At 43.5% G+C, this 26,893-nt stretch overlaps 1 protein-coding gene across 1 annotated transcript in view; it reads left to right on the top strand.

Moving 5' to 3' along the window:
• Nucleotides 1–1,405: 1,405 nt before the first annotated feature.
• The window catches only part of LOC308289041 (P-selectin-like), a gene marked incomplete at its 3' end in the record, with an annotated part of 37,667 nt that continues 12,179 nt past the window's right edge, over nucleotides 1,406–26,893 (top strand). The window contains exons 1-23 of the mRNA XM_080730575.1: nucleotides 1,406–1,479; nucleotides 2,393–2,613; nucleotides 2,978–3,152; nucleotides 4,585–4,695; nucleotides 5,701–5,886; nucleotides 5,972–6,160; nucleotides 7,925–8,110; nucleotides 10,017–10,202; nucleotides 11,960–12,145; nucleotides 12,889–13,077; nucleotides 13,581–13,766; nucleotides 15,936–16,124; nucleotides 16,444–16,629; nucleotides 17,101–17,286; nucleotides 17,937–18,125; nucleotides 18,711–18,896; nucleotides 19,507–19,692; nucleotides 20,340–20,528; nucleotides 21,920–22,105; nucleotides 22,674–22,859; nucleotides 23,899–24,087; nucleotides 24,488–24,682; nucleotides 25,910–26,035. Coding sequence (XP_080586701.1) covers nucleotides 1,446–1,479; nucleotides 2,393–2,613; nucleotides 2,978–3,152; nucleotides 4,585–4,695; nucleotides 5,701–5,886; nucleotides 5,972–6,160; nucleotides 7,925–8,110; nucleotides 10,017–10,202; nucleotides 11,960–12,145; nucleotides 12,889–13,077; nucleotides 13,581–13,766; nucleotides 15,936–16,124; nucleotides 16,444–16,629; nucleotides 17,101–17,286; nucleotides 17,937–18,125; nucleotides 18,711–18,896; nucleotides 19,507–19,692; nucleotides 20,340–20,528; nucleotides 21,920–22,105; nucleotides 22,674–22,859; nucleotides 23,899–24,087; nucleotides 24,488–24,682; nucleotides 25,910–26,035 — 4,042 coding nt within the window. The 5' untranslated portion in view covers nucleotides 1,406–1,445. The remainder of the gene's footprint in view (nucleotides 1,480–2,392; nucleotides 2,614–2,977; nucleotides 3,153–4,584; nucleotides 4,696–5,700; nucleotides 5,887–5,971; nucleotides 6,161–7,924; nucleotides 8,111–10,016; nucleotides 10,203–11,959; nucleotides 12,146–12,888; nucleotides 13,078–13,580; nucleotides 13,767–15,935; nucleotides 16,125–16,443; nucleotides 16,630–17,100; nucleotides 17,287–17,936; nucleotides 18,126–18,710; nucleotides 18,897–19,506; nucleotides 19,693–20,339; nucleotides 20,529–21,919; nucleotides 22,106–22,673; nucleotides 22,860–23,898; nucleotides 24,088–24,487; nucleotides 24,683–25,909; nucleotides 26,036–26,893) is intronic.

Below are 26,893 nucleotides of genomic sequence, written 5' to 3'. Positions count from 1 at the left end.
CACTGTGACATAAAACCATGAATACCCTTTTAACTCTTGGCAATTTAAAGATTGTACTATCAACTTTGTCTTGATTGGATGTCTGTTGCTGTGATGAACCTGATTTGCGTCCTTTTGTCTTACGTCTGCTTTGTATAATTTTGACTCTGCTTTTACTTTATATCAAGGCTATTTTGTTTTATGTGATTCCGTCTTACTATTTGTTTTTGGTTAGTTTTAGTTCCCTTTTGACTTCTTTCTTATTCCGTGTTATACTTGTCTGTCTTCATTGTCCTTTTTGAAAATGTCATAAACAAAAAAGTACTATCGTCCATACCTGTAGCTATACTGTATTCTGTCTGTTGACTTGTACGGTTGTATTTCCCATGGTAACAAATAACAATCTTAAACTGATTTTATTTGTTAATCTTTGTATGTATTTTCAACAGTGTAATCTCAGCACCATTATATAAATGAGGTCCAAACCCAATGATTTCTCAGAGAATCTTAAATAAAGTTTGAATTACTTCATTCATTAATTAGTTACCAAACATTTATGTTGTCATCAATTTCAATGTAAAAACTGGAAAGTGGTAGTGATCCATAACATTGTAAATGAAAATAAAATAAAGCATTGCATTTATGCCTCTATGGTGTGTGTGTGTGTGTGTGTGTGTGTGTGTGTGTGTGTGTGTGTGTGTGTGTGTGTGTGTGTGTGTGTGTGTGTGTGTGTGTGTGTGTGTGTGTGTGTGTGTGTGTGTGTGTGTTGCGCATATGCATGTGTGTATATCTGCAATGGTGGAGGCATTAGGCGTTGGTGATTATAACACAGGAAGTCATGTTAGAATAGATATTGCCAAACTGGGCGTTGCCTAAAACCCATGATGTATAATTAAAAATCATTCAGTAGTCGATGAAATGCAAGTACACACACACAACAGATACGTAGAGGAAAGCCTGAAGAAATGGTAAGACAATGAAATACATCTAAAAGAATTATGTTGGGTAAAAGTACATTTTCTTGAAACTTGAAACTTTCATATATTCTAGATACATTGCACATTCAGTGGATTTATTCCAAACCTTTTTTGTTTTTATGGCATACAGCTCATGAATATCAAAAGTCCATATTTCAAAATATTACAATATTACACAAGACCACTCAAAACAGGGATTTATAATCGAGAAAATGTCAACCTTCTGAAGTCAGTGGGAAGTTTCGACAGCCAGTTATGATTTGGGGTGCTAGGGCACCTGCAATACTTTTTTTTTTTACACACAATATTCTATTTTTTTAGATGGATCTGTACATACAGCATACATATATAGCCTGTATATATACTGTCATATAACCATGAATGCACAATATAATAATATTATTATTATCATCTTACTTATTCTTATTTTGTTGTATTTTTCAGATGTTTCAAGGAGTGAACCATCTTAGACCCAGCATATATCATGGGATGTTGATTGTCGCAGTGATTGTAATCAACCAAGGTGTGTTCCTTACTTCCTTCCTAGTTCACCACCAAAATTACTTTTTTTTCCTATCGATTACTCACCCCATGGAGTTCAATATAAGTATTTTGTTTTTGTCACATTCCTAAGCCTAGGCCCATTGATTCCGGATGGAGACCCAAATGAATCAATGAGGGTAAATTTATTATTTAATCAAATTATTGGCTTAGGAATGCAACAAATACAATATTAATGAACTCAAGTCTCAATGGAGTGACATTCCAAAATGTTACTTAAAAGCAAAAAAAGAAAAAAAAATATTGGCACTCAAATATTCTTCCAATTTACTGTATATGGTCCTATATCGCAATTGGATTGCAATTAGTAGTGCATGTGTTCATCACTCTAATGTTGTAGCATGGTGAAGGTCTTTTGAATGACCTCTGTTGTATCTACAGTACTTTCACTTGCCCTGTAACTCAGGCACGTGCACACATAGACATCACAGGGGGCTTGAGCCCCTCCTCTTTTATCCGTCCGTGACATCTCCAGACCATGAATGCAGTTTTTACTATGGTAAAAGAAATGCAATGCCTCCTTTCCATGTCATACCTGCAGCATTCAGGAGAATTGCCTTGTCCAAACTCTTCTGAACTTGAACGACTTAATCGACTTGATTATGCTTGGTTCAGTGTGGCATCAAGCACCGAAAATAGCCGACCTCCAAGCTCACAACGCGTCGCAGCGCAACGCGTTGTGAGCTTGGACGTCTGCTGTTTTCGATATTTCCACCAAAAGGCCCTTTTAGAAAGTTCAGCCCCTGCCTCTCTAACATTCTCTGCAGGTCCCTGCTGTAACTGTACTGTATCTTAACTGCTGTGCTGCTTCCGGCGACTGAATTCCCCTGCGGGATCAACAAAGGTCTCATGTTTTCTTATCCGCTTGCTCTCAGACTTGGGAGGAGGTGGCGGAGGGGTTCAGGCATGGATGTACAACTACAGCACCGACCCGGGCCGTGACTGGGACACGGCCCGCCGGTGGTGCCGGGACCACTTCACCGACATGGTGGCCATCCAGAACCGTGGGGAGATCGACTACCTCAACCAGATGCTGCCCTACAACCGCGGGTACTACTGGATAGGCATCCGCAAAGTCAACGACGTCTGGACATGGGTAGGAATGAAGGGCTGCAACTATCCATTGTTTTCTTAATGATTTTTTTATTGATTTATTTTCTGATGAATCGAATAATCGAGAAGCACTTAAAACATTTTGTTATATTTTTACCGTAAGTGTTATTTTAGACTTCGTCCCACAACTTGCTGTGCAAAAATAGTGAAAATAGCTGATGAGCTTGTAGGCCTAGTCGTAAGCTATTTTCAACATTTTTTAAAAAGAAATGGGCATACATAATGGTATGCCCAAAATAGGAATCAACTATTAATCGATTGTTTTATTAAATGACCGAATATCGAATATTTCTCATAATAAATTGTTTCGATTAACTGTTGCTCTCGTTGCACTTGCACCCCTATAGGTAGGAACTAATAAGGCCCTGACCCCAGAGGCTGAGAATTGGGCAATGAAAGAGCCTAATAACTTAGGAAAGAAGGCACAGGACTGTGTGGAGATTTACATCAAGAGAGACAAAGAACCAACTAAATGGAATGATGAGAGCTGCAGCAAGAAGAAGGGAACAATATGCTACACAGGTACAACAGTCTGTAGTGACTAGAAACTACCAAAGTATTGTACTTGAGTACCATTTTAGGTATTTTCACTTTACTTGAGAATTTTCTGCTCCACTTTAGATAACATCTGAGAGGCAATATTTTGACTTTTTACTCTAGGCCTACTCTACAATTATTTGAAGGCCTTAGTTCGTCGTTGTCGGGTGGAAACCTTGTATGTCCAAAACCGTTAGTTTTGTATTTATCATCTAAAAAATGTGCTAAACTAGCAGCAGATCTACAAGCACACAACGCCTTGCATCGCGAGGCGTTGTGTGCTTGTAGATCGGCTGTTTTCACTAGTTTTATGCGACAGTCTTGTATGATGAAGCAGGGCTTTGCTTTGCCAAAAGACGTACACATTTGAAACTTGGAGATACAAGGTTTCTGCCCGACAGTGACGAGTTACTAGTTTGTTTTTGGGGATTTTGATTATATGACAACACATCCATTAAACTACAACTTCACCCATTTTCAACCAAGTTTGGCTGTGGACAGTTCAGAAACCTGCCTACCGATGACATCTAATTCCAAGCTAATGGAAGCTACAGCGTTTGTCTTCCTGGAAAGTTTGCATGCTGAAGTAGAAGCCATATAGGCCATTATCACGGAGCGGGGCGGGACTTCCGCTTTTACGGCAAACGGGCAGCCCGTCTTCCGCCGCCGCCCTGCAACAATACAATGGCGAGCTGTCAGTCACTGTTCTGTGCCAGTGACTGACAGCTCGCCATTGTATTGTTGCAGGGCGGTGGCGGAAGTCGGGCTGCCCGTTTGCCGTAAAAGCGGAAGTCCCGCCCCGCTCCGTGATAATGGCCTATTGCTCCTGCAGTCCAAATATATAAATACAAGATTGATATGTTCTTTGAAAGCACCATCGATGATGTCATTTGTGGGCAGGTTTCTGAAATGCACATCAGCACATGATGATCCCCACTTTTACCAGCTGAAACATTAAAGTGTCACATAATGCAGTGGTTCTCAACCTGTGGGTCGGGACCCCCAAATTATTTTGGGGGGTCCCCAGATGATAACTTAATGTGCAACTTTGTATTCTCCCTCAACATTAAACAAACCAACATAACGTTTAAGTGTATAGACTATAGAGGGTATGTGCAAATTTCTAAAGTGATAATTTAAGGACTTTTTAATACTTCTAAGATGACAAAACAGACTAAACATTGGCCAAATTGTCATATTAGAGGCAGAAATTGTGAAAATAGCAGATCTACATGCTCACAACGCCTCGCAACGCGAGGCGTTGTGAGCATGTAGATCTTCTATTTTCACAATAGAACCGTGTTATACAAAATGTAATGGGGGGTCCTTAGTTAAAATATCATTATTTTGGGGGTCACGGCCTGAAAATTCCAAAACAACTTTTCCTATATCAAGTGACATGATTGTTTGTGTGCAGCCTCGTGCTCAGAGCGGTCCTGCGGTGTCCATGCAGAGTGTGTGGAGACCATAGGGAGCTTCATCTGTCAGTGCCATCCTGGCTTCCTGGCTCCTCCACACTGTGAGGATGGTGAGTACACACTGCTTCCTGGCTCCTCCCAAGAAGCCTCAAAGAAGGAGAAGACACCATAAGTCACGCCCACACCACGGTCCATGCGCCATGACACTTTGGGTGGCGGAACTTGCAACGGAAGCTTGATGAATAACATTGGCGTCTATGAGCTTCGGCTGGGACAGCTCATGAACAAAAAATAATTCTGAACGATTGAGACCTTTGTTGTGAAAAGAGACCTTTGCTGTGAAAAGCAACACAGCACAAAACAATGTGTGACATGTTTTCTTTTATATTCCTGAGCTGAGTGTTTTATAAAGGTCTCTATCGTTCAGAATCATTTTTTGTTCATGAGCTGCCCCAGCCGGCGCTCATATACTCCAATGTTATTCACCGAACCTCCGGTGCCAGTTTTGCCACCGAGAGTGTCATGGCGGATGGACATGGAGCCTAAAATGACGTTGGTGTCCATTCCTTCTTTGATCTTCCTTGGGTCCTCCACACTGTGACTTCACCACACTTGATTGATTGAATATTTTATTAGACAAAAATGAAGAACATTAAGTATAGTCAAAACAAAAAAATGTAGTACAGTACAAGTACAGTAAAACAACCTGCCTAAAAGGAACACCCCAAATAAGCCCTTGTATACGTTGGAGGTCCTTGGTATTCAATTCATTTACATGAAAAATAGCAACAAAAAAACATTCAAATATCATCGCTATACGTATTGTACAGAGTAGGGGTAAAAAAGGGGGTGGGGGTAAGGTAACTTCTCGCCTATCTATGGGAGAAGTGATAACTACCTACTGTACGTCTCTGGCCTACTGAAACGTGAATTTTCAAGGCAGTTTTGAAGGAGGCCAGTGGGCTACATGTTTTAAGGGTAGGGGTCAACACTTGGGTGGCAATGTTGACACAGACAGAGTGACATTCTCTTAGAGAGACCAAAACCACATGGTATGTTTATTTGTTAAGGGTTAGTATTCACAGAATGTTTTTGTCATTATCTGTGTATGTCAGCCATTGCATGCAGAGCCCTGTTGGCTCCGGAGCAGGGTTCTGTCCACTGCGTCCACCCCTACGGACCTCATCGCTTCAACTCTTCCTGCCAGTTCTATTGTGACCTTGGATACCGGCTGGCCGGGTCGCCCGTTCTCTCATGCCAAGCCAGCGGCCAGTGGGACCATCCTGCTCCTCTGTGCCAAGGTCAGAAAGAGCAGGTTTGATTTAAAAAATAATAATGATAATAATAGATCAAACAAATAAACCTTTCCATCGCTTCCTGTTTCAGTGGTTCAGTGCGCAGATCAAATCACTGCCCCCCGTGGAGGGATCATGTACTGCAGCCATCCCATTGCAACTCGCAGTTTCAACTCTACTTGTGAGTTTGAATGTGATGCTGGCTATGAACTCAATGGACAGAACCAGATACGTTGTGACTCTACTGGTCAGTGGACCGCCGGTGTTCCTACATGTACAGGTAATGGGTCATAATAACTTAATTTATTTAGTTTCATTTAAGCCCAAGATACTGTATACTTTGGCTTGAACATTCCACTTTAGGCCTTATTGTGTCCCAGGTTTCAGGTTCAATTAATACAATTTGACAAGGCAGGAAACAGTATAAAAACTCAAATTTTGAATGCTGAAATGTGTCAAACCTTACGCCTACCACAAAATACCATTCTAAACCTTCCATTTCATAAAATATTATGATCCAATTATCATATAGCATAAATAGGCAAAATATCATAAACTGAAGTAGGACATTAAATACCGATGGACCCTAAAATGGATGGAGCATCACCGTAGTTCTTGCAATCACTTCAATCACATAATGGTCACAATCCCAATGGTTCAATATTCTACACAGTTAGTGGCCCGACATTCAATTCATCATCTCTCACTGCTACCACAAATCACATGCAGTCAGTGGTGGAAAAAGTAGGCTGCTCACAATATTTACTTAAGTGAACGTATACTGCAATGTAGAAATACTCTGTTTCAAGTAAAATTACGGAATGAAACATTTATTTGAGTAAATACAAAAGGGTTGGACTTGGACCAAAAGTAGAGCGTACGCATTACGCAGAATGTCTCATTTAACAAGTTTTGAAATGTATACAAATGTGTAAAAAATATTTTGAAAATAGCAGATCTAAAATTTCACAATGCTGCGCGTCGCACCGTATTTTAGATCGGCTATTTTCAAATGGCCAAAATGGATATAGAAAGTTTTCAAATAATTGTAGCGGAGTAGGCTAAAAGTCTAAATATTGGCCCCGGAGATGTAGTGGAGACTAGTAGAAGTAAAAGTAGAGAAAATGTAAAATACTCCTGTAAAGTAAAAGATGATGTACAGTACTTGAGTAAATGCACCACTGCATGCAGCTCTTCAGTGATCAAGCCCCCTCCACCTCCCCAGTCTCCTCCTATAGTAGCAATAGTTTTTCGCTATGTCAGCATATGTCATTCAATGTTCAAAAAATGCATTAATGTTCTTTTAATTTCTTATATATCTTCAGATTCTGCCTTATGAGCAGTGTAGTAATTTTCACGTCTATTATGTCATAGTATTATGCTTTGCTTCAGGGGGGCTTGTGATGTGAAGAGCTCTGGTGTCATGCTTGCACAGGCACGTGCACACAGACATCAAAGGGGGCTTGAGCCCCTGCCCTTTTACCCGTCTGTAAAAAGTTTCCTCTCCAGACCATGAATGCAGTTTTCACTTTGGTGAAAACCAAAGTGAATTTTATCTTGTGAGTGAAATAAGTCATCGGTAAATTATCAATGATGTTGGTTTCATTGCGAAATCATTATTTTCCTGTGAAACTTCTGTGAACATTTTTATGAAATACTCAACTGCAACTGTCACGTTTCCTGCTTCTTCGTCCTCTTTTGCGAAACATAACCACTGTTACCATAGTGACCAAAATGTTTATCTGGCCCGTCTTTCCGTGGGGAGCCACATCCTGCTCAGATCATAGACCCCGGCGACACTTGTCATCAGTTCAGGTCACACCATTTGTGTTTGGGTTTTGGCAAACAACATAATGTTGAATGCAATTCTATGTGAATAAGTAGGTGGCATTTCCCTTGACTGTATTGCATCTAAATGATTGTCTTTACTAACACGACATCCATGATATAGCCAGCAAAATGTCTCTGAAACTGATAAAACTAATTTACTGATGCCCATGCATGTGCCATATAGTGATATCTCAATGTCTGTGTTTCTTCTCAGCTGTCAGATGTCCCCGTCTCTCCTCACCTTCTATGGGTAACATGACATGTGTGGACCCCCTGGAAGCTTTCTCCTTTAACTCCTCCTGTCACTTCACCTGTGAGGAGGGCTATTCTCTGATGGGAAACAGCACACTCACCTGTCTGGCCTCTGGACAGTGGAGCAAACAAACTCCCATATGCACAGGTAAGACACGAGGGATGTATTCCCTTCATTTAAAAGAAAGATCATCTGAATTGCTTTTTTTCTTGGTAGCCAGGGACCCACAAGCCCAGAATGGGAGATGACCTGTGATGTCATGCCGTACTTTTTATTTCTGTTTTATCTATTAGTTTGGTCATATATTATATTCACTGTCCCATTGACTCCACTATACAGGAAAAGAAAACTAGGGATTCTTCATGATTCTGAATCCATTGCAAGCATTTGTTTTGCATGAAAAACATTCCTAAGGCAAAATTTCAGCCCCCCAAAACTGTGAAAAGTGATGATCTTTTTGATGACTCATCAATTTTCATCATTTTGGGGGCCCGAAGTTTAGCCAGGAATGTTTTTCATGCAAAACAAATGCTTGAAATGGATTCAGAACCATGAAGAACCTCTAGTTTGACCCCTCACATGCTACTTAAAGAAGATGTTTTTTTCTTTTTTAAATATTTTTCTTTTCCTTTATACTGGAGCCAATGGGACAGTGAATATAAACATTGTCATAACTCTTTTTCGCGATGTTTCCGGCAAAGCAGGCCTCTCATTCTGTGGACCTTAATGACCAAACTAATAGATAAAACAGAAATTTAAAGTACTGCATAACATCACAGGTTCATCCCTATTCCTTGAGCTTTTGGGATTGTGGGTCCCTGACTATGGTGACTGGCAAACTGGAAGTTTAGGAGAAAATGTATATTGGATGGTATTGGATAAAAACATATTTTTTTCTCAAGTTTATGTGTCCAGGGGTTCGTACACGGACAAATGTGTCTGTGGCAAGACTTGGCCTTGTCCGTTGGCACATTTTAGATTTTCTGTTATCATGTTCTTATTTTGATCATAAGACCCAATTACTGAACGTCAAATCAGGTTTTCTTTAGAATATGTACGACACTGATATACATTATGGACCTATTGTGTCTGAAATAGAGTTCATCATCATATACTACTAGACCTTACCTTACCCGTTCAAAGATATGTGCTCCAAAATATGTGCAGAGTGTGGGTTGTGGGGAAAGTTACTGTAACTGGTGCGTGCGTGAGAATATGTGGGAGCATCATAATGTAAGGAGCAGCCCATGAAGGAGTGAATTATGATGGATAAAAATAATTTTACAGCAAAATTAGGTGAATAGAAGTATGGGGATGTATGCGCTTGCTCCACATAGTTTTTCCATACCCGTTAGAAGATGAGACACACATCAAACGCACCCGGTGAATGCGTGTCCCGTGCATGCCTGCAACCCACGTGAGAGAGAGAGAGAGAGAGAGAGACCATGCACATTCCTAACTGTGAGGGAGAGGGGTGTGTGTGTGTGGGGCTACAGATCCCATAGCCTGGAGGAACGGACCGTAACCCTGACAACAGGCTGTAGAGTTGAACAGAAGTGGTGAAGAAACGCTAATAAACAGCTTGAATTTGGGAAAAATTAAATTCGGGCTCCGTCACCATCTGTATAATGTTAATGGCCAATGCCATGTGAAAGTTCGGATCAGTTGCTGAAGCGAGTGAATAGATAAACGTGGAAATGCATTGTGTGACCTACTGACCTACTGACTTCTCTAATTAGATGATAGATGACACTATACAGTATGTTTGGCACATTAGGAGTCTATATAGGACAGTGGTTCTTTAACATTTACGTTTCACTCCCATAACTCAAATGGAACCAAATGGACAGGTACAGTAAAGGTCCATTTGGTTCTATGTGTACACTCTCAGAGTTACAGACCTGTAATGGTCATTTAAAGCTAGCTCTTTATGTGTTTGTCTATTCATTTTGTATGGCAAAATATTTAATTGAATATTGACAAAAAAAATCACCACAATTCAGCCTGGCCCCTGTACTATGTGTCAAATCAAAGCTGTTCTACTCCTTTGCAGTGATACGGTGCAGCAGCCTAAAAGCTCCCCCTCATGCCTCTCTGCAATGCCAGGACCCTTTGGGAGAGTTCAGCTATGGTTCAACATGCACCACACAGTGTGAAGAGGGATTTGATCTGATTGGCCAGAACTCCACCCAGTGTTTCTCACAGGGCAACTGGAGCCACGCTCTTCCTCTCTGCCAGGGTACAGTATGACCACAGAGGGTTGAGTAATAGCTTGTGTTCCCAGAGTAAAGCCTATACTTCTCCTTTTGCTGTTTTATCTCTACTGCATGAAAGTATGACTGAATGTCATAATAGTTTGATTTAGTCTCCAGTACCTGGGCCCCAAACTGCTTACTTATTTATATTGCTAGTTACTTGCGCCAGCATAGCGTGCAAGTACTATTTTCAGAGTGCGAACTTGCCCACCCACATACATACAAACAGCCCCGAACAGCCCAGAAAGTAGTACTTGCGCGCTCTGCTGGCGCACAAGTAGGCCATACATGACCACGAGTGCACAAGGCACAAGTTGGCAACTCATAGTCTAAAAGTTAGTGTTAACCTGATATGACACAGAATGCTGAAACAGAAGGCACCTTTAATGTGGCCGAATGGAGCAAAGAAGCCCCTGACTATGGACACTAAATAATGTTATGTTACTTTATTATTACATTTTTCAACTTGAATCTTTTGGGATTTAGCTGATGCTCCCATACAGAGTAAGTTAACAGGTAGGAGTTGAAGAAGGTTTCAAGAAGACGTTTAGTGTTTGAAGCCAGGCATCATGGTCTTATGCATACTGATCCATCCATTCATCTTCAACCGCTTATCCGGAATCGGGTCGCGGGGTAACAGTTCCAACTGAGATTTCCAGAGTTCCCTATCCTGAGCTAGCCTGATACTTCAGTCCGCACATCACCACCCCCTGTTGGTGGGTGGTGTGTAGTGTGGACTGAACCCGGAGATATTTTATTTTATTTCAAGCGCGCCTAAAGAGCGGGCGCATTGAATGGGCCAATCAGGGCTGTAGACTTGAGGCACGTGGTAGGCTGCTCCGGTCCCAGCCCCCTCCCTTCGGAGCTGTTCTGCCCACGTGAGAGTCCGTATAGTGGACTCTGATTGGTGCTCTTCTGCCCACGTGAGCCGCTAGTGGACTCTGATTGGTCCGTGAAAACTGTCATGGCGGAGTCAGACTCGACTCGAATTCTTACGTAAACATGCAGTCATATAATATGTTATGAGAAATAACTTATTTTTGCAATGTCACGCCACGTCGCCGTCGGCGACACACAGGGCTGTGTGTGTGTATGTGTGTGTGTGTGTGTGTGTGTGTGTGTGTGTGTGTGTGTGTGTGTGTGTGTGTGTGTGTGTGTGTGTGTGTGTGTGTGTGTGTGTGTGACGTCAATAGGCTTTACCCCGCCCCCGCTGAAGTAGAATCTCCGTCCCCAGGCTCAGACTCAATCCCAAAACGAAGTGTGTGATTGAGTCTGACGCTTGCAGTCAGGCTAATCCTGAGCCACTCCCTCAGGGAGTATACCTGTTCCCAGGCCAGTGTGGAGATATAATCCTTCCATCTGGTCTTTGGTCTGCCACAGTGCCACAGGGTCTCCTCCCAGTGGGACGTGCATCGAGGACCTTCCAAGGAAGGCGCTCGGGAGGCATCCGTACTAGATGCCCGATCCACCTAAGCTGACTCCTTTCCAATTAAGTGTAGGAGCAGGTTCTACTCCAAGTTTCTCTCGGGTGACTGAATTCTCACCGTATCTCTTAAGGGAGACACCAGCCACCCGTCTGAGGAAACTCATTTTGTCCGCGACCTTATACTTTTGGTCATGACCCACACTTCATGACCATAGGTGAGAACATATCCTCCGTATTCTACTGTATGTTGGATCATATCTCTGTCTCTCTGTCTCTCTGTCTCTGTCTCTCTCTCTCTCTCTCTCTCTCTCTCAGTGAAGAGATGCAGTCAGCGAGTGTCTCCCCCTCATGGATCTCTGTCTTGCTCTGACCCTCATGGTCAGTTCAGTTTTGGTTCTCGGTGTAATGTGACCTGTGAAGAGGGCTTTCTGGTGAATGGAACGGCTGAGACAGAGTGCAGCTCCATGGGCATTTGGACAGGAGAAGTCCCCCCCTGCCAAGGTAATAAGTTATGTTACTGTAACAAGAGATTAAAGCTTGGCATGTAATAATCATCATTCCTGCTCACAGACATGCTGTTCTCTATAGTAGAATACTTCTCCGTAACATGTCTCATGCTCATACATTCACTTTTGTTATTATCACTTATTTATTCACTTAGATTTACGTAGGTCAATGGTAAGAATTATTTCTTGTAGGATACACCTATGGACACATAGCTTTAATGCTCTTCTAGATCAGTGGTTCTCAACCTTTTCAGGCCAAAAATAATCATATTCTAACTGGGAACCCCCCCCCCCCCCTCCCCCCACCACCACCACCACCACCACTCTGACGAGTACTAAGTTACATTTTGTATAACACGGTTCTATAGTGAAAATAGCAGATCTACATGCTCACAACGCCTCACAATGCTTGGCGTTGTGAGTATGTAGATCTGCTATTTCACAATTTCTACCTCTAATATTTGACAATTTGGCCAATGTTTAATTTGTCCTTTTAGAGGTGTTAAAAAGACCTTAAATGTCACTTTAGAAATGTGCAGATACCCTCTATACACTTTATGTTGGTTTGTTTACTGTTGAGAGAGAAAACAATGTTCCACATTAAGTTAATCATCTGGAGACCCCCCCAAAATAATTTGGGAACCCCAGTACCCACAGGTTGAGAACCACTGCTCTAGACTGGTGATTTGGCCTGATTATGTTCATCTCAACATCCTTTCTTCATTGTCTCCCTTATAGCACGCCGCTGCCCCCTACTGGCCAGTGGTCCACATCATGGCTGGATGAATTGCAGCCATCCCTATTCCCCTTTCAGCCACGGCTCCCACTGTGACTTTGGATGCAAGGAGGGCTTCCTGCTGAGAGGAACGCCAACAATACACTGCAACACCTCAGCTCTCTGGAGCCAAGAGGCTCCCAGCTGCCAAGGTTAACAGTCAATACGTGGCATAATTACACTTAAACATAACTACCGTTTGAAATCAAACTGTCACAAGTCTGTCGTGATATTGGGCCTGCAATGCATGCAGTCGAAATACCATACATAATTCCTGAATTCATTCAACACAGGTATTCTTGGTGGCATTTCCCTTGACTGTATTGCGATCTAAAATGATTGTCTTGACTGACATGACGCCCTTCGCCCGTATTATGTTAGTAAAATTCACCGGAAACTATCCACAAGTTTCCGCGGGAGTTTACTGGAGACTATCGGGACCAAACTTACGGGTTTAACAGCAGACATACAAGCTCACGTCGTGTCGCAGATGCAACCCGCTGTGAGCTTGTAAATCGGCACCGGAAGCTCGGTACAGACGTCTGTGCAATGCACTATGGGGCGTTGGAAACTTGTGGATACAAACTAATTTATTGATCCCCATATCCATATGTGCCATAGTAGGTTATTACTTAATATCCGTGTTTCTTCTCAGCTGTCAGATGTCCCCGTCTCTCCTCACCTTCTATGGGTAACATGACATGTGTGGACCCCCTGGAAGCTTTCTCCTTTAACTCCTCCTGTCACTTTACCTGTGAGGAGGGCTATTCTCTGAAGGGAGACAGCACACTCACCTGTCTGGCCTCTGGACAGTGGAGTAAACTAACTCCTGTATGCACAGGTAAGTCACAGGCGACATTTATTCTCCTTATTTCAAAACATGTACTGTATTTGAATTGCTTTTGTCTTGGTGAGTGTGGCAAAGCGATAACATCAGAAGGAAAAATAATATTGCATGATCTCTTAAAATATATCATTTCTAAAAAAATGAAAAAGTAAAAGTGGTGCTTTTATATAGCACCTTTATCCAAGGCACTTTACATAGTTTTGCATTACACCCATTCACACACACATTCATACACCGATGGTGAAGGAAACCATGCGAGGCACCAACCTGCTCACCGGGAGCAACTAGGGGTTCAGAGTCTTGGACACTAACTCTTGGACACTAACTCCAGTGGAACCCGGGATCGAACTGGGAACCCTTCAGGAACCCTCTGTGTTCTAATGACGGTTCCTCTACCCCTGAGCCACTGTTTACACCTGTATACTTAAGTTTATGTGTCAAATCAAAGCTGTTCTACTCCTTTGCAGTGATACGGTGCAGCAGCCTAAAAGCTCCCCCTCATACCTCTATGCAATGCCAGGGGCCTTTGGGAGAGTTCAGCTATGGTTCAACATGCACCACACAGTGTGAAGAGGGATTTGAACTGATTGGAGATAACTCCACTCAGTGTTTCTCACAGGGCAACTGGAGCCATGCTCTTCCTCTCTGCCAGGGTACAGTACAGTATGACCACAGAGGGTTCAGTAATATTGTGTTGTCAGACCCAGAGTAAATACTTCTCCTTTTGTCCTTGTACCCCTATAATAATTAGAAATACTGTTCCTACGAAACAGTGTGGGATTTTTACACACCATTATAATGTTCCTATTTTTGAAGCTGTGAAAGCCGCTTCCAAGGAGTGGCTTTGTGTGTCCTGTGCGTCCCGGGCTGATGATTGGATGATTAAAAATGTCCAATGAGACCATACTTTAAAGCTTCACATGACAATTCATAAAAAAATGTGTGTCCCGTGCGTCCAGAATTGAGGATTGGTCAAGCTTCACATGACATTCCGGCCCTCCAGATAAAATCATTCATTCATTCAGAATTCATAAAAATATAGAACTAAAGCACATAGAAAGTATAGATCTAGAATAGATCTAGAACACATAGTTCATAGCTCTAGAACACATAGAATAAAAATTCACCGCTTCACTTCGAACCGAGGTTTGATTTTTATAACACGACCCAATTACTGAATGTCAAGTCTCCAGGTTTTCTTGAGAATATGTGTGACGCTGATTTATTATGACACTGTGGCATATTAGGAGTCCACCAGTACTAGTGGTTCTCAAATGTTTTATTTGCAAGGACCCCCCTTAACTCTGAGAGTGTGAACCAAATGTTCAATGTGTACACTCTCAGAGTTACAGACCTGTCATGGTCATTCAGGGCCAGTGTTGCCAGACGTACGATAATTATCGTATTTGTACGATAATTTGACCCTCTGTACGATGTACGATCAATGATTCCAAAAATGCCCAAATGTACGATAATTTCGGCATATCATCAAAAAGAGCGTGAATTCACTATTTTCCCTGGCTGCTGATCTGGGATCTGGTTTGGCTTCTCAAAATAAGCCAGGAAATCAGTCAATCTGACCCTAGATCTGTACTTGGAGGCATTAAAAACACTGGTTGCATCTTTCCAGACCAGTTTCAGGCTTTTATTTGTGTAAGCTCCAAGAAGTTGCCTGCCTCCACACAGCAAATCTGATGCGTTTTTGTCACGCAGGAGTCTAAAACTAGGTTGTTTCTTACACTAAAGACGCATTTTTTGGTGAAATTACGTTTTTACACGAGTGATTTCTCTTTTTTGGCCGTGTACGATAGTTACATGTCAAATACGATAATTCTGAGCCTCCGGTACGATAATTCAACATTTCCCTTCTGGTAACACTGTTCAGGGCTAGGTCTTTATGTATTTCTGGTAATATCATTGTCTGCTCATTTTGTATGTCAGCGGCAAAAATTGAATTTTGACAAAAATGTCCATCACAAGCCAGCATGGCGGTGACCCCTGCAATAAACCTTTCATAAATATAATTTCTCCTCTACTTTTAGTTGCTGGATCAATTAAGAATATTATTTATTTTGTAGGAAACCCTGTTGGCACTTTATTAGTCTGGAGTGGATGGGTGGTTTTGGCCTGATGTTTATCCATTGTTCATTGTCTCCCTTATAGCACGCCGCTGCCCCCTACTGGCCAGTGGTCCACATCATGGCTGGATGAATTGCAGCCATCCCTATTCCCCTTTCAGCCACGGCTCCCACTGTGACTTTGGATGCAAGGAGGGCTTCCTGCTGAGAGGAACGCCAACAATACACTGCAACACCTCAGCTCTCTGGAGCCAAGAGGCTCCCAGCTGCCAAGGTTAACAGTCAATACATGGCATAATTACACTTAAACATAACTACCGTTTGAAATCAAATTGTCACAAGTATGTTGTGATATTGGGCCTGCAATGCATGCAGTCAAAATATCACACATAATTCCTGAATTCATTCAACACAGGTATTCTTGGTGGCATTTCCCTTGACTGTATTGCAATCTAAAATGATTGTCTTGACTGACATGACGCCCTTCGCCCGTATTATGTTAGTAAAATTCACCGGAAACTATACAAACTAATTTATTGATCCCCATAGTGTGCCATAGTAGGTTATTACTTAATATCTGTGTTTCTTCTCAGCTGTCAGATGTCCCCGTCTCTCCTCACCTTCTATGGGTAACATGACATGTGTGGACCCCCTGGAAGCTTTCTCCTTTAACTCCTCCTGTCACTTTACCTGTGAGGAGGGCTATTCTCTGAAGGGAAACAGCACACTCACCTGTCTGGCCTCTGGACAGTGGAGCAAACTAACTCCTGTGTGTACAGGTAAGTCACAGGCGACAGTTATTCTCTTCATTTCAAAACATATGTACTGTATTTGAATTGCTTTTGTCTTGGTGAGTGTGGCAAAGCGATAACATCAGAAGGAAAAATAATATTGCATGACCTCTTAAAATATATAATTTCTAAAAAAATTGAAAAAGTAAAAGTGGTGCTTTTATATAGTACCTTTATCCAAGGCAATTTACATAGATTTTGCATTACATTCACCCTTTCACACACACTGATGGCGGAGGAAACCATGCGAGGCACCAACCTGCTCACCGGGAGCAACTAGGGGTTCAGAGTCTTGCTCAAGGACTCTTCGATACTAACTCACGTGGAGCCCGGGATCGAACTGGGAACCCTTCGGGAACCCTCTGTGTTCTAATGACGGTTTCTCTACCCCTGAGCCACTGTATACACCTGTATACTTAAGTTTATGTGTCAAATCAAAGCTGTTCTACTCCTTTGCAGTGATGCGGTGCAGCAGCCTAAAAGCTCCCCCTCATGCCTCTCTGCAATGCCAGGGGCCTTTGGGAGAGTTCAGCTATGGTTCAACATGCACCACACAGTGTGAAGAGGGATTTGATCTGATTGGAGATAACTCCACTCAGTGTTTCTCACAGGGCAACTGGAGCCATGCTCTTCCTCTCTGCCAGGGTACAGTATGACCACAGAGGGTTGAGTAATATTGTGTTGTCAGACCCAGAGTAAATACTTCTCCTTTTGTCCTTGTACCCCTATAATAATTAGAAATACTGTTCCTACAAAACAGTGTGGGATTTTTACCCACCATTATAATGTTCCTATTTTGATAACAAGACCCAATTACTGAATGTCAAGTCTCCAGGTTTTCTTCAGAATATGTGTGACACTGATTTATTATGACACTGTGGCATATTAGGAGTCCACCAGTACTAGTGGTTCTCAAATGTTTCATTTGCAAGGACCCCCCTTAACTCTGAGAGTGTGAACCAAATGTTCAATGTGTACACTCTCAGAGTTACAGACCTGTTATGGTCATTCAGGGCTAGGTCTTTATGTATTTCTGGTAATATCATTGTCTGCTCATTTTGTGTGTCAGCGGCAAAAATGGAATTTTGACAAAAATGTCCATCACAAGCCAGCATGGCGGTGACCCCTGCAATAAACCTTTCATACGTAGAATTTCTCCTCTACTTTTAGTTGCTGGATCAATTAAGAATATTATTTATTTTGAAGGAAACCCTGTTGGCACTTTATTAGTCTGGAGTGGATGGATGGGTGGTTTGGGCCTGATGTTTATCCATTGTTCATTGTCTCCCTTATAGCACGCCGCTGCCCCCTACTGGCCACTGGTCCACATCATGGGTGGATGAATTGCAGCCATCCCTATTCCCCTTTCAGCCACGGCTCCCACTGTGACTTTGGATGCAAGGAGGGCTTCCTGCTGAGAGGAACGCCAACAATACACTGCAACACCTCAGCTCTCTGGAGCCAAGAGGCTCCCAGCTGCCAAGGTTAACAGTCAATACGTGGCATAATTACACTTAAACATAACTACCGTTTTAAATCAAACTGTCACAAGTCTGTCGTGATATTGGGCCTGCAATGCATGCAGTCAAAATACCATACATAATTCCTGAATTCATTCAACACAGGCATTCTTGGTGGCATTTCCCTTGACTGTATTGCAATCTAAAATGATTGTCTTGACTGACATGACGCCCTTCGCCCGTATTATGTTAGTAAAATTCACCGGAAACTATACAAACTAATTTATTGATCCCCATATCCATATCGTCGTCGTCAGGTGGAAACCTCGTATCTCCAAGTTTCAAATGTGTACCTTCTTTCGCAAAGTAAAGCCCTGCTTCATCCTACAAGGCTGTTGCACAAAAGTAGTGAAAACAGCAGATCTACAAGCACACAACGCCTCGCAGTGCGAGGCGTTGTGTGCTTGCAGATCGGCTGTTTTCACTAGTTTAAATCATTTTTAAAATGATAAATGCAAAACGAACGGTTTTGGACATACATGTTTTTCACCCGACAACGACGATATGTGCCATAGTAGGTTATTACTTAATATCTGTGTTTCTTCTCAGCTGTCAGATGTCCCTGTCTCTCCTCACCTTCTATGGGTAACATGACATGTGTGGACCCCCTGGAACCTTCCTCCTTTAACTCCTCCTGTCACTTTACCTGTGAGGAGGGCTATTCTCTGATGGGAAACAGCACACTCACCTGTCTGGCCTCTGGACAGTGGAGTAAACAAACTCCTGTATGCACAGGTAAGTCACAGCCACAGGCAACATGTATTCTCTTCAGGCACATACACACGATCCACACATAGACATCAAAGGGGGCTTGAGCCCCTGCCCTTTTATCAGTCAGTAAAAAAGTGCCCTCTCCAGACCATGAATGCAGTTTTTACTATGGTGAAAGAAACGAAAATGCCCTCTTTCCATGCGTGCCATACCTGAAGGCAGCATTCAAGAGAATTGCCTTGTCCAAACTCTCCTGAACTTGAATGCAGCATCTTATGTTGAAAGAATTGCTCTCTCTGTGTAGAAATCCATGCCGTACGCTACACCTCCAGTATTGACTTGATTATGCTTATACTGTAATTCAGTAATTCAGCACTGAAAATAACCGAACTCCAAGCTCACAATACGTTGCAGCGTGACGCATTGTGAGCTTGGAGGTCTGCTATTTTCAATATACCAAAAGGCTCTTTTTGAAATGTGTATGTATGTAAAAATGTACTGTATCATAATTGCTTTTGCCTTGGTGATTGTGGCAAAGCGATAACTTCAGAAGGAAAAATAATGTTGCATTTAAAAAAGAGAGAGAAAAAATCAAGTTTATGTGTAAAATCAAAGTTGTTCTACTCCTTTGCAGTGATACGGTGCAGCAGCCTAAAAGCTCCCCCTCATGCCTCTCTGCAATGCCAGGGCCCTTTGGGAGAGTTCAGCTATGGTTCAACATGCACCACACAGTGTGAAGAGGGATTTGATCTGATTGGCCAGAACTCCACTCAGTGTTTCTCACAGGGCAACTGGAGCCATGCTCTTCCTCTCTGCCAGGGTACAGTATGACCACAGAGGGTTCAGTAATTTTGTGTTGTCAGACCCAGAGTAAATACTTCTCCTTTTGTCCTTGTACCCCTATAATAATTAGAAATACTGTTCCTACAAAACAGTGTGGGATTTTTACACACCATTATAATGTTCCTATTTTGATAACAAGACCCAATTACTGAATGTCAAGTCTTCAGGTTTTCTTCAGAACATGTGTGACGCTGATTTATTATGACACTGTGGCATATTAGGAGACCACCAGTACTAGTGGTTCTCAAATGTTTTATTTGCAAGGACCCCCCTTAACTCTGAGAGTGTGAACCAAATGTTTAATGTGTACACTCTCAGAGTTACAGACCTGTTATGGTCATTCAGGGCTATCTCTTTATGTATTTCTGGTAATATCATTGTCTGCTCATTTTGTATGTCAGCGGCAAAAATGGAATTTTGACAAAAATGTCCATCACAAGCCAGCATGGCGGTGACCCCTGCAATAAACCTTTCATACCTAGAATTTCTCCTCTACTTTTAGTTGCTGGATCAATTAAGAATATTATTTATTTTGAAGGAAACCCTGTTTGGCACTTTATTAGTCTGGAGTGGATGGGTGGTTTTGGCCTGATGTTTATCCATTGTTCATTGTCTCCCTTATAGCACGCCGCTGCCCCCTACTGGCCAGTGGTCCACATCATGGCTGGATGAATTGCAGCCATCCCTATTCCCCTTTCAGCCACGGCTCCCACTGTGACTTTGGATGCAAGGAGGGCTTCCTGCTGAGAGGAACGCCAACAATACACTGCAACACCTCAGCTCTCTGGAGCCAAGAGGCCCCCAGCTGCCAAGGTTAACAGTCAATACATGGCATAATTACAAATTACATTTAAACACTACCTCAGGGGTCTTCAATGTTTTCAGGCCAGGGACCCCTTAGTTGAGAGAGAAATAAATCAGGGACCCCCCACTACCTTATCATAGATTCCATATAGTTTCATTGTTTGCCGGCACAATCATCAGTGTATTTTGGATTCATGTCAATTTGTGTTTTCAGATATTTAACCACTTGAACTGTCAATATTTAATAACGTTGACCTTTCACTCTGTACTTGGTCTGCTCTTTTTCTCCTCTACACCAAAGCTCTTTGCCGAAAATAGCCGATCTTCAAGCTCACAACGCCTCGCAGCGCGAGGCGTTGTGAGCTTGCAGATCGGCTATTTTTGGCTAAAGTGCTCAGACTATGGACGCTAGGGTACAAGTGGTTATTATATAAAAGGAGAAAAAAAAGTTTATATCACTCAAAGATTGGGAGGACCCCCTGTAGTAACTCTGAGGACCCCCTAGGGGTCCCGGACCCCCTGTTGAAGACCCATGCACTACCTTTTGAAATCAAACTGTCACAAGTCTGTCGTGATATTGGGCCTGCAATGCATGCAGTCAAAATATCACACATAATTCCTGAATTCATTCAACACAGGTATTCTACATTGTATGTCAATAAGTAGGTGGCATTTCCCTTGACTGTATTGCAATCTAAAACTAGAAATGCACTTTGTCGAGGTGCCAACTTGCACCCTGCACACATCAGGTAGGCCATGTATAACCTACTTGTGCGCCAGCAAAGCGCACCATGAGGTGTGTTCACCACTGGCATCACCACTGGCATCACTTGCTGGTCCCTCATTGGCTGTTAATGATGACGTTGCCATAAATACTGGTCCCTGTCCCTGATTGGGCTACAGGCTTAAACAAACACAGACACCGACATAAAAAAAAAAAAGAAATGGTGGATTTATATAGCGCTTTTATCCAAGGCGCTTTACATAGATTGTGCATTACATTCACACGCATGGAGTAGGAAACCATGCAAGGCACCGACCTACTCAACGGGAGCAACTAGGGGTTCAGAGTCTTGCTCAAGGACTCCTCGACATTAACTCAGGGGGAGCCCGGATTTGAACTGGGAACCTTTCGGGAACCCTTCGAGCTCTAATGGCGGTTTCTCTACCCCTGAGCTATGCCGCCCCATACATATGCAGCAGACACCGACATACATAACGGTGTGTATATGTACATATGCAGCCGAACGCAGTACTTGCGTGCTATGCTGGTGCAAGTAATGATTGTCTTGACTGACATGACGCCCGTATTATGTTAGTAAAACTATTCAAACTAATTTACTTATTTGCCATATAGGTTATAACTCAATAGGCTACTCAATATCTGTGTTTCTTCTCAGCTGTCAGATGTCCCCGTCTCTCCTCACCTTCTATGGGTAACATGACATGTGTGGACCCCCTGGAACCTTCCTCCTTTAACTCCTCCTGTCACTTTACCTGTGAGGAGGGCTATTCTCTGAAGGGAGACAGCACACTCACCTGTCTGGCCTCTGGACAGTGGAGCAAACTAACTCCTGTATGCACAGGTAAGTCACAGGCAACATTTATTCTCTTCAGGCACGTACACACGATCCACACATAGAAATCAAAGGGGGCTTGAGCCCCTGCCCATTTATCAGTCAGTAAAAAAGTGCCCTCTCCAGACCATGAATGCCGTTTTTACTTTGGTGAAATGCTGCCTTCCATGCCATACCTGAAGGCAGCATTCAAGAGAATTGCCATGTCCAAACTCTCCTGAACTTCAACGCAGCATCTTATGTTGAAAGAATTGCTCTCTCTGTGTAGAAATCCATGCTGTACGCAGCACGCTACATCTCCAGTATTGACTTGATTATGCTTATACTGTAATTCAGTGTGGTATTAAGCACTGAAAATAACCGAACTCCAAGCTCACAATACGTCGCAGCGTGACGCATTGTGAGCTTGGAGGTCTGCTATTTTCGATACTATTTTCGAAAATGTACTGTATCTTAATTGCTTTTGCCTTGGTGATTGTGGCAAAGCGATAACTTCAGAAGGATAATGTTGCATTTAAAAAAGAGAGAAAAAAATCAAGTTTACGTGTCAAATCAAAGTTGTTCTACTCCTTTGCAGTGATACGGTGCAGCAGCCTAAAAGCTCCCCCTCATGCCTCTCTGCAATGCCAGGACCCTTTGGGAGAGTTCAGCTATGGTTCAACATGCACCACACAGTGTGAAGAGGGATTTGATCTGATTGGAGATAACTCCACTCAGTGTTTCTCACAGGGCAACTGGAGCCATGCTCTTCCTCTCTGCCAGGGTACAGTATGACCACAGAGGGTTCAGTAATAGCTTGTGAAGATATACTTCTCCTTTTGTTGTTTTACGCCTATAATAATAGGAGTTGTTGTTGGGGTATTGCGAAAGTACCTCGTTCACATACGTGGAATTTGTCCCCTGCGTTTAGTTGTTAGATCAATGGTAAGAATAATTATTTTGTAGGAAATCCTGTCACCACTCTTTATTAGTGTGGACTCTGGAGTGGACACAACCTTTCGTTTGCCAACGGGTCTGAGCTGCGTGTATCTATTCTGCATCTAGCTTAATGCAAGACCCAAATTCAGAGTGAACATTTTTAACGCAAATCATTGCTTCTTGGGGTCCCTGTAACAAAATACTTTTGAAGCGGTGAAAGCCGCTTCCAAGGAGTGGCTTTGTCTGTCCCGTACATGTTTTTTTTTGAGGATTCCCATAGATTCTCAAGGAGTGGCTTTGTCTGTCCCGTAAATGTACCGTGCATGCAGAATAGAGGATTGGTCAAGCTTCACATGACAATTTGGCCCTCCAGACAAAATCATTAATTCATTCAGAATTCATAAAAATATAGAACTAAAGCACATAGAAAGTATAGATCTAGAACACAGAATGTATAGATCTAGAACACAGATTTCATAGCTCTAGAACACATAGAATAACATTTCACCGCTTCACTTCAAACCGAGGTTTGATTTCTTTTAGATGGGGGTCCGTATCATTTTGGAGGTCCTTAACCACTGATATAGGCCAATTCTAAAATGTCTTCTAAATCCTAACAGAAAAAAAAAAACTCGCTATATCAGTGGTTCTCTGTCCTGTCAAGGACCCCCAAAATGATATGTATTTGGCCGTGGACCCCATCTCAAGATATTTTGTTCCAGAGACCCCCAGAAGCAAAGATTTGAGTTAAAATATTCACTCTAAATGTGGGTCTATTCTGCATCTAGCTTAATGCCTCAGACCCGTTGGTAAAGCTGCACAGGCGGAGTGCAACTGGACTGGTGGTTTGACCTGATGGTGACATGTTTATCTTTTCTTCACAGCACGCCGCTGCCCCCTACTGGCCAGTGGTCCACATCATGGGTGGATGAATTGCAGCCATCCCTATTCCCCTTTCAGCCACGGCTCCCACTGTGACTTTGGATGCAAGGAGGGCTTCCTGCTGAGAGGAACGCCAACAATACACTGCACCACCTCAGCTCTCTGGAGCCAAGAGGCTCCCAGCTGCCAAGGTTAACAGTCAATACATGGACTTTTAAGTTTCCATTTGAATTCAAACCTGCTATGTCGTGTGTAATTTTAAAGGCCCTTTCCCACTGGGTGCGATAAGATAAAGACAACGGTGAAAAATATCGTTTTCAATTGAAGTGGATAGCAGTGTCCACACCACAACGATAAAGCCGTCATAATGCGAACCGACATATTGTTATCGTTATCTTTATTGCGTCCAGTGGGAATGAACCTTTATTCTGACAGCATGAAGGAAAACGCATGCACACACAGAGTGCAATCTGTAGCAATAATCATTTGACTTTCACATGCATCTTCTCTTTACAATGTATTATATTCCTAAACTGGTACTTTACGTGGTCTGCTAATTATCCCCGAAACTCCTGTTTTCTCCACATACAGTGGTCCTGTGTGAGGCCCTTCCTACTCAGTCCTCACCCCTGTTCATGAACTGCTCTCATCACCCCCTGCATGGCAACTTCACCTTTGGCTCCCAGTGTCTCTTCACGTGTGACGACGGTTTCTCCATGAATGGAACAGACGCGCTGTCGTGTTCTTCCACTGGCCTCTGGAATGACACTGTACCCACCTGTACAGGTAAGCTACAGTATGTGGAATGGCACTGTACCCACCTGTACAGGTAAGCTACAGTATGTGGAATGGTACTCTACCTAGCCTGATTTCAGACTCAGCTCACGCTTTAGCCTGAAACTGTGCCCTATTCTGAGCGATTTACGGGGGAGGGAAATTTTTGCGAAGCGTGCACGCGCACGACCACGCGCAAATGATCGCGACCCACAGTGATTGCGACGTATGGTGTACAACAACGTTGCCCCTATCCATGCCAAATTTTGCATACACACTCTTTGCCTGCCAAACCACAAGCTCCAGGACCCCCGGATCTCCAGGGACCCCCAGGGACCCCTGGCGCCGCCACCAAAAAGAGCAAAAATGACCAAATGACCACCCCAACGGGGCTGCTCATGGGGAATTCCCGGGGACCACCGACTCCTGGTGCTCCAGAACCGATGCAAAAGTGGTCACTAGTGGAGGACCCCCGCTACTGCAGTGCATATAAAATGCTGCAACTCGGGCTAGGAGCGACCGGGAGAGCCGGGGCCGGTACACACGCATCCGCCTCGGTGGAGCGGAGACAGCCTTGTGTAGAACGCCACCTACCGGTGGACCCCCGCCACTGCAGCCCGCTAAAAAGGCCGTAACTCCGCCCCCCTGCGACCGGGACAGACGGGGCCGGCACCCAGGGGGTCCCCGGGGGCCCAGCCTTGTTGATATGGCTATACCTTCGGTGCACAACACCGGCGTTCAACTAATAGCAAGTGCACACATAGACATCAAAGGGGGCTTGAGCCCCTCCCCTTTTACGTGTCTATAAAAAGCGCCCTCTCCAGACCATGAATTCAGTTTTTACTATGGTGAAAGAAACACGCTCTTTCCATGCCAAGAGAATTGCCTTGTCCGAACTCTCCCGAACTTGAATGCAGCAACTTATGTTGAAAGAATTGCCCTCTCTGTGTAGAAATACATGCCGTTACGCCACATCTCCAAAATTCCAATACTTGATTATGCTTAGTTCAGTGTGGTCTCAAGAAACGCAAACAGCGACCTCCAAGCTGCGATGCGTCTTGAGCTCGGATGTCATGCTATTTTCAACATTTTCACCATTTCAGCCCCTGCCTCTCTAACATTCTCTGCACGTCCCTGCTAAGTATAAATGAAGCTTTAGAATTGGTTATTTGTATGAGATCAGAGTAGTACTGTGTAAGGACTTGTGCTGACGATGCATCTGATGGTTTTGTGTTCCAGAGGAGGGTATTCCACTACGACGTGCTATGCTGATGTATGCAGGCATTGGGGCAGGCTCTGCTGTTGCTGTGCTGGCCCTAATAGGACTTGGTCTACTGATTGCTAAACGTTTGACAAAGAAGCGGGGTGAGTCCATCTGAGAGTAAGATTTACACAAGTATATATATATATATATATATATATATATGTCACGGTTTTAAAGAGAAACAGGACATTCGAGACGCGGAGCACTCGTGGTGCGGCACGGGGCGGAGCAAGCGGTCGCCAATACAACGTACTCCAGGCGGTGCGCCGCTCTATTGTCCACGACACTGCGAGCGGCTACCGAAGCCCCCCTGTATCCACGAAGCCCAAACGAGTTACGAGGCCCCCCTGGGTCCACGAAGCCCCAAGCGGCGCGAAGGCCAGCGGACCTTGGTCCTGCTCTTCGCCCCCGAGCGCCGCAGGCGCGAGTGGCCGCGAAGAGCGGGCCAGGGCCGGCCGCGCGAGTTACGAAGCCGTGGTGAATGCAATCGTTATATTTATGCCCAGGCCGTAAGGCCTGGGCAAGCGCACGTTAAACGCCCTGTCCAAGTGACTACAATGGAGCTAATGGCTAGGCTAGGCTAGGCTAGGCTAGGCTAGGCTAGGCTAGGCTAGGCTAGGCTAGGCTAGTAAATAAAGAGTAAACACTTCCGGTCTGCGGCGAGTTCAAAGCGTGACGTAACTCTCTTATCCAGTGGCTGACGTCGCCATCTGGTGGTGATTAGTGTGTGGTGAACTACAAAACGAGCGCTCTTACAATGAACGTCCTGGGTTACCCAAATATCCTGTAACATATATATATATTAGGGTTGTTCGATATGGCCTAAAAATAAAATCTCGATTTATTCATACTTGTCAGTGACTCCGCCCCCTGCCCCCCTCCTCCATGCTGTCGGGCAGAAAGCACGTAGAATGTCACAACAATAGCGTCGCCCATGGAAGAGAATACGCAAGCTGATA

This window comes from Nannobrachium achirus (genome assembly GCF_963921795.1).
Source record: "Nannobrachium achirus genome assembly, chromosome: 1".
NCBI lineage: Eukaryota > Metazoa > Chordata > Actinopteri > Myctophiformes > Myctophidae > Nannobrachium > Nannobrachium achirus.
This window is presented reverse-complemented; position numbering and strand designations above follow the sequence as displayed.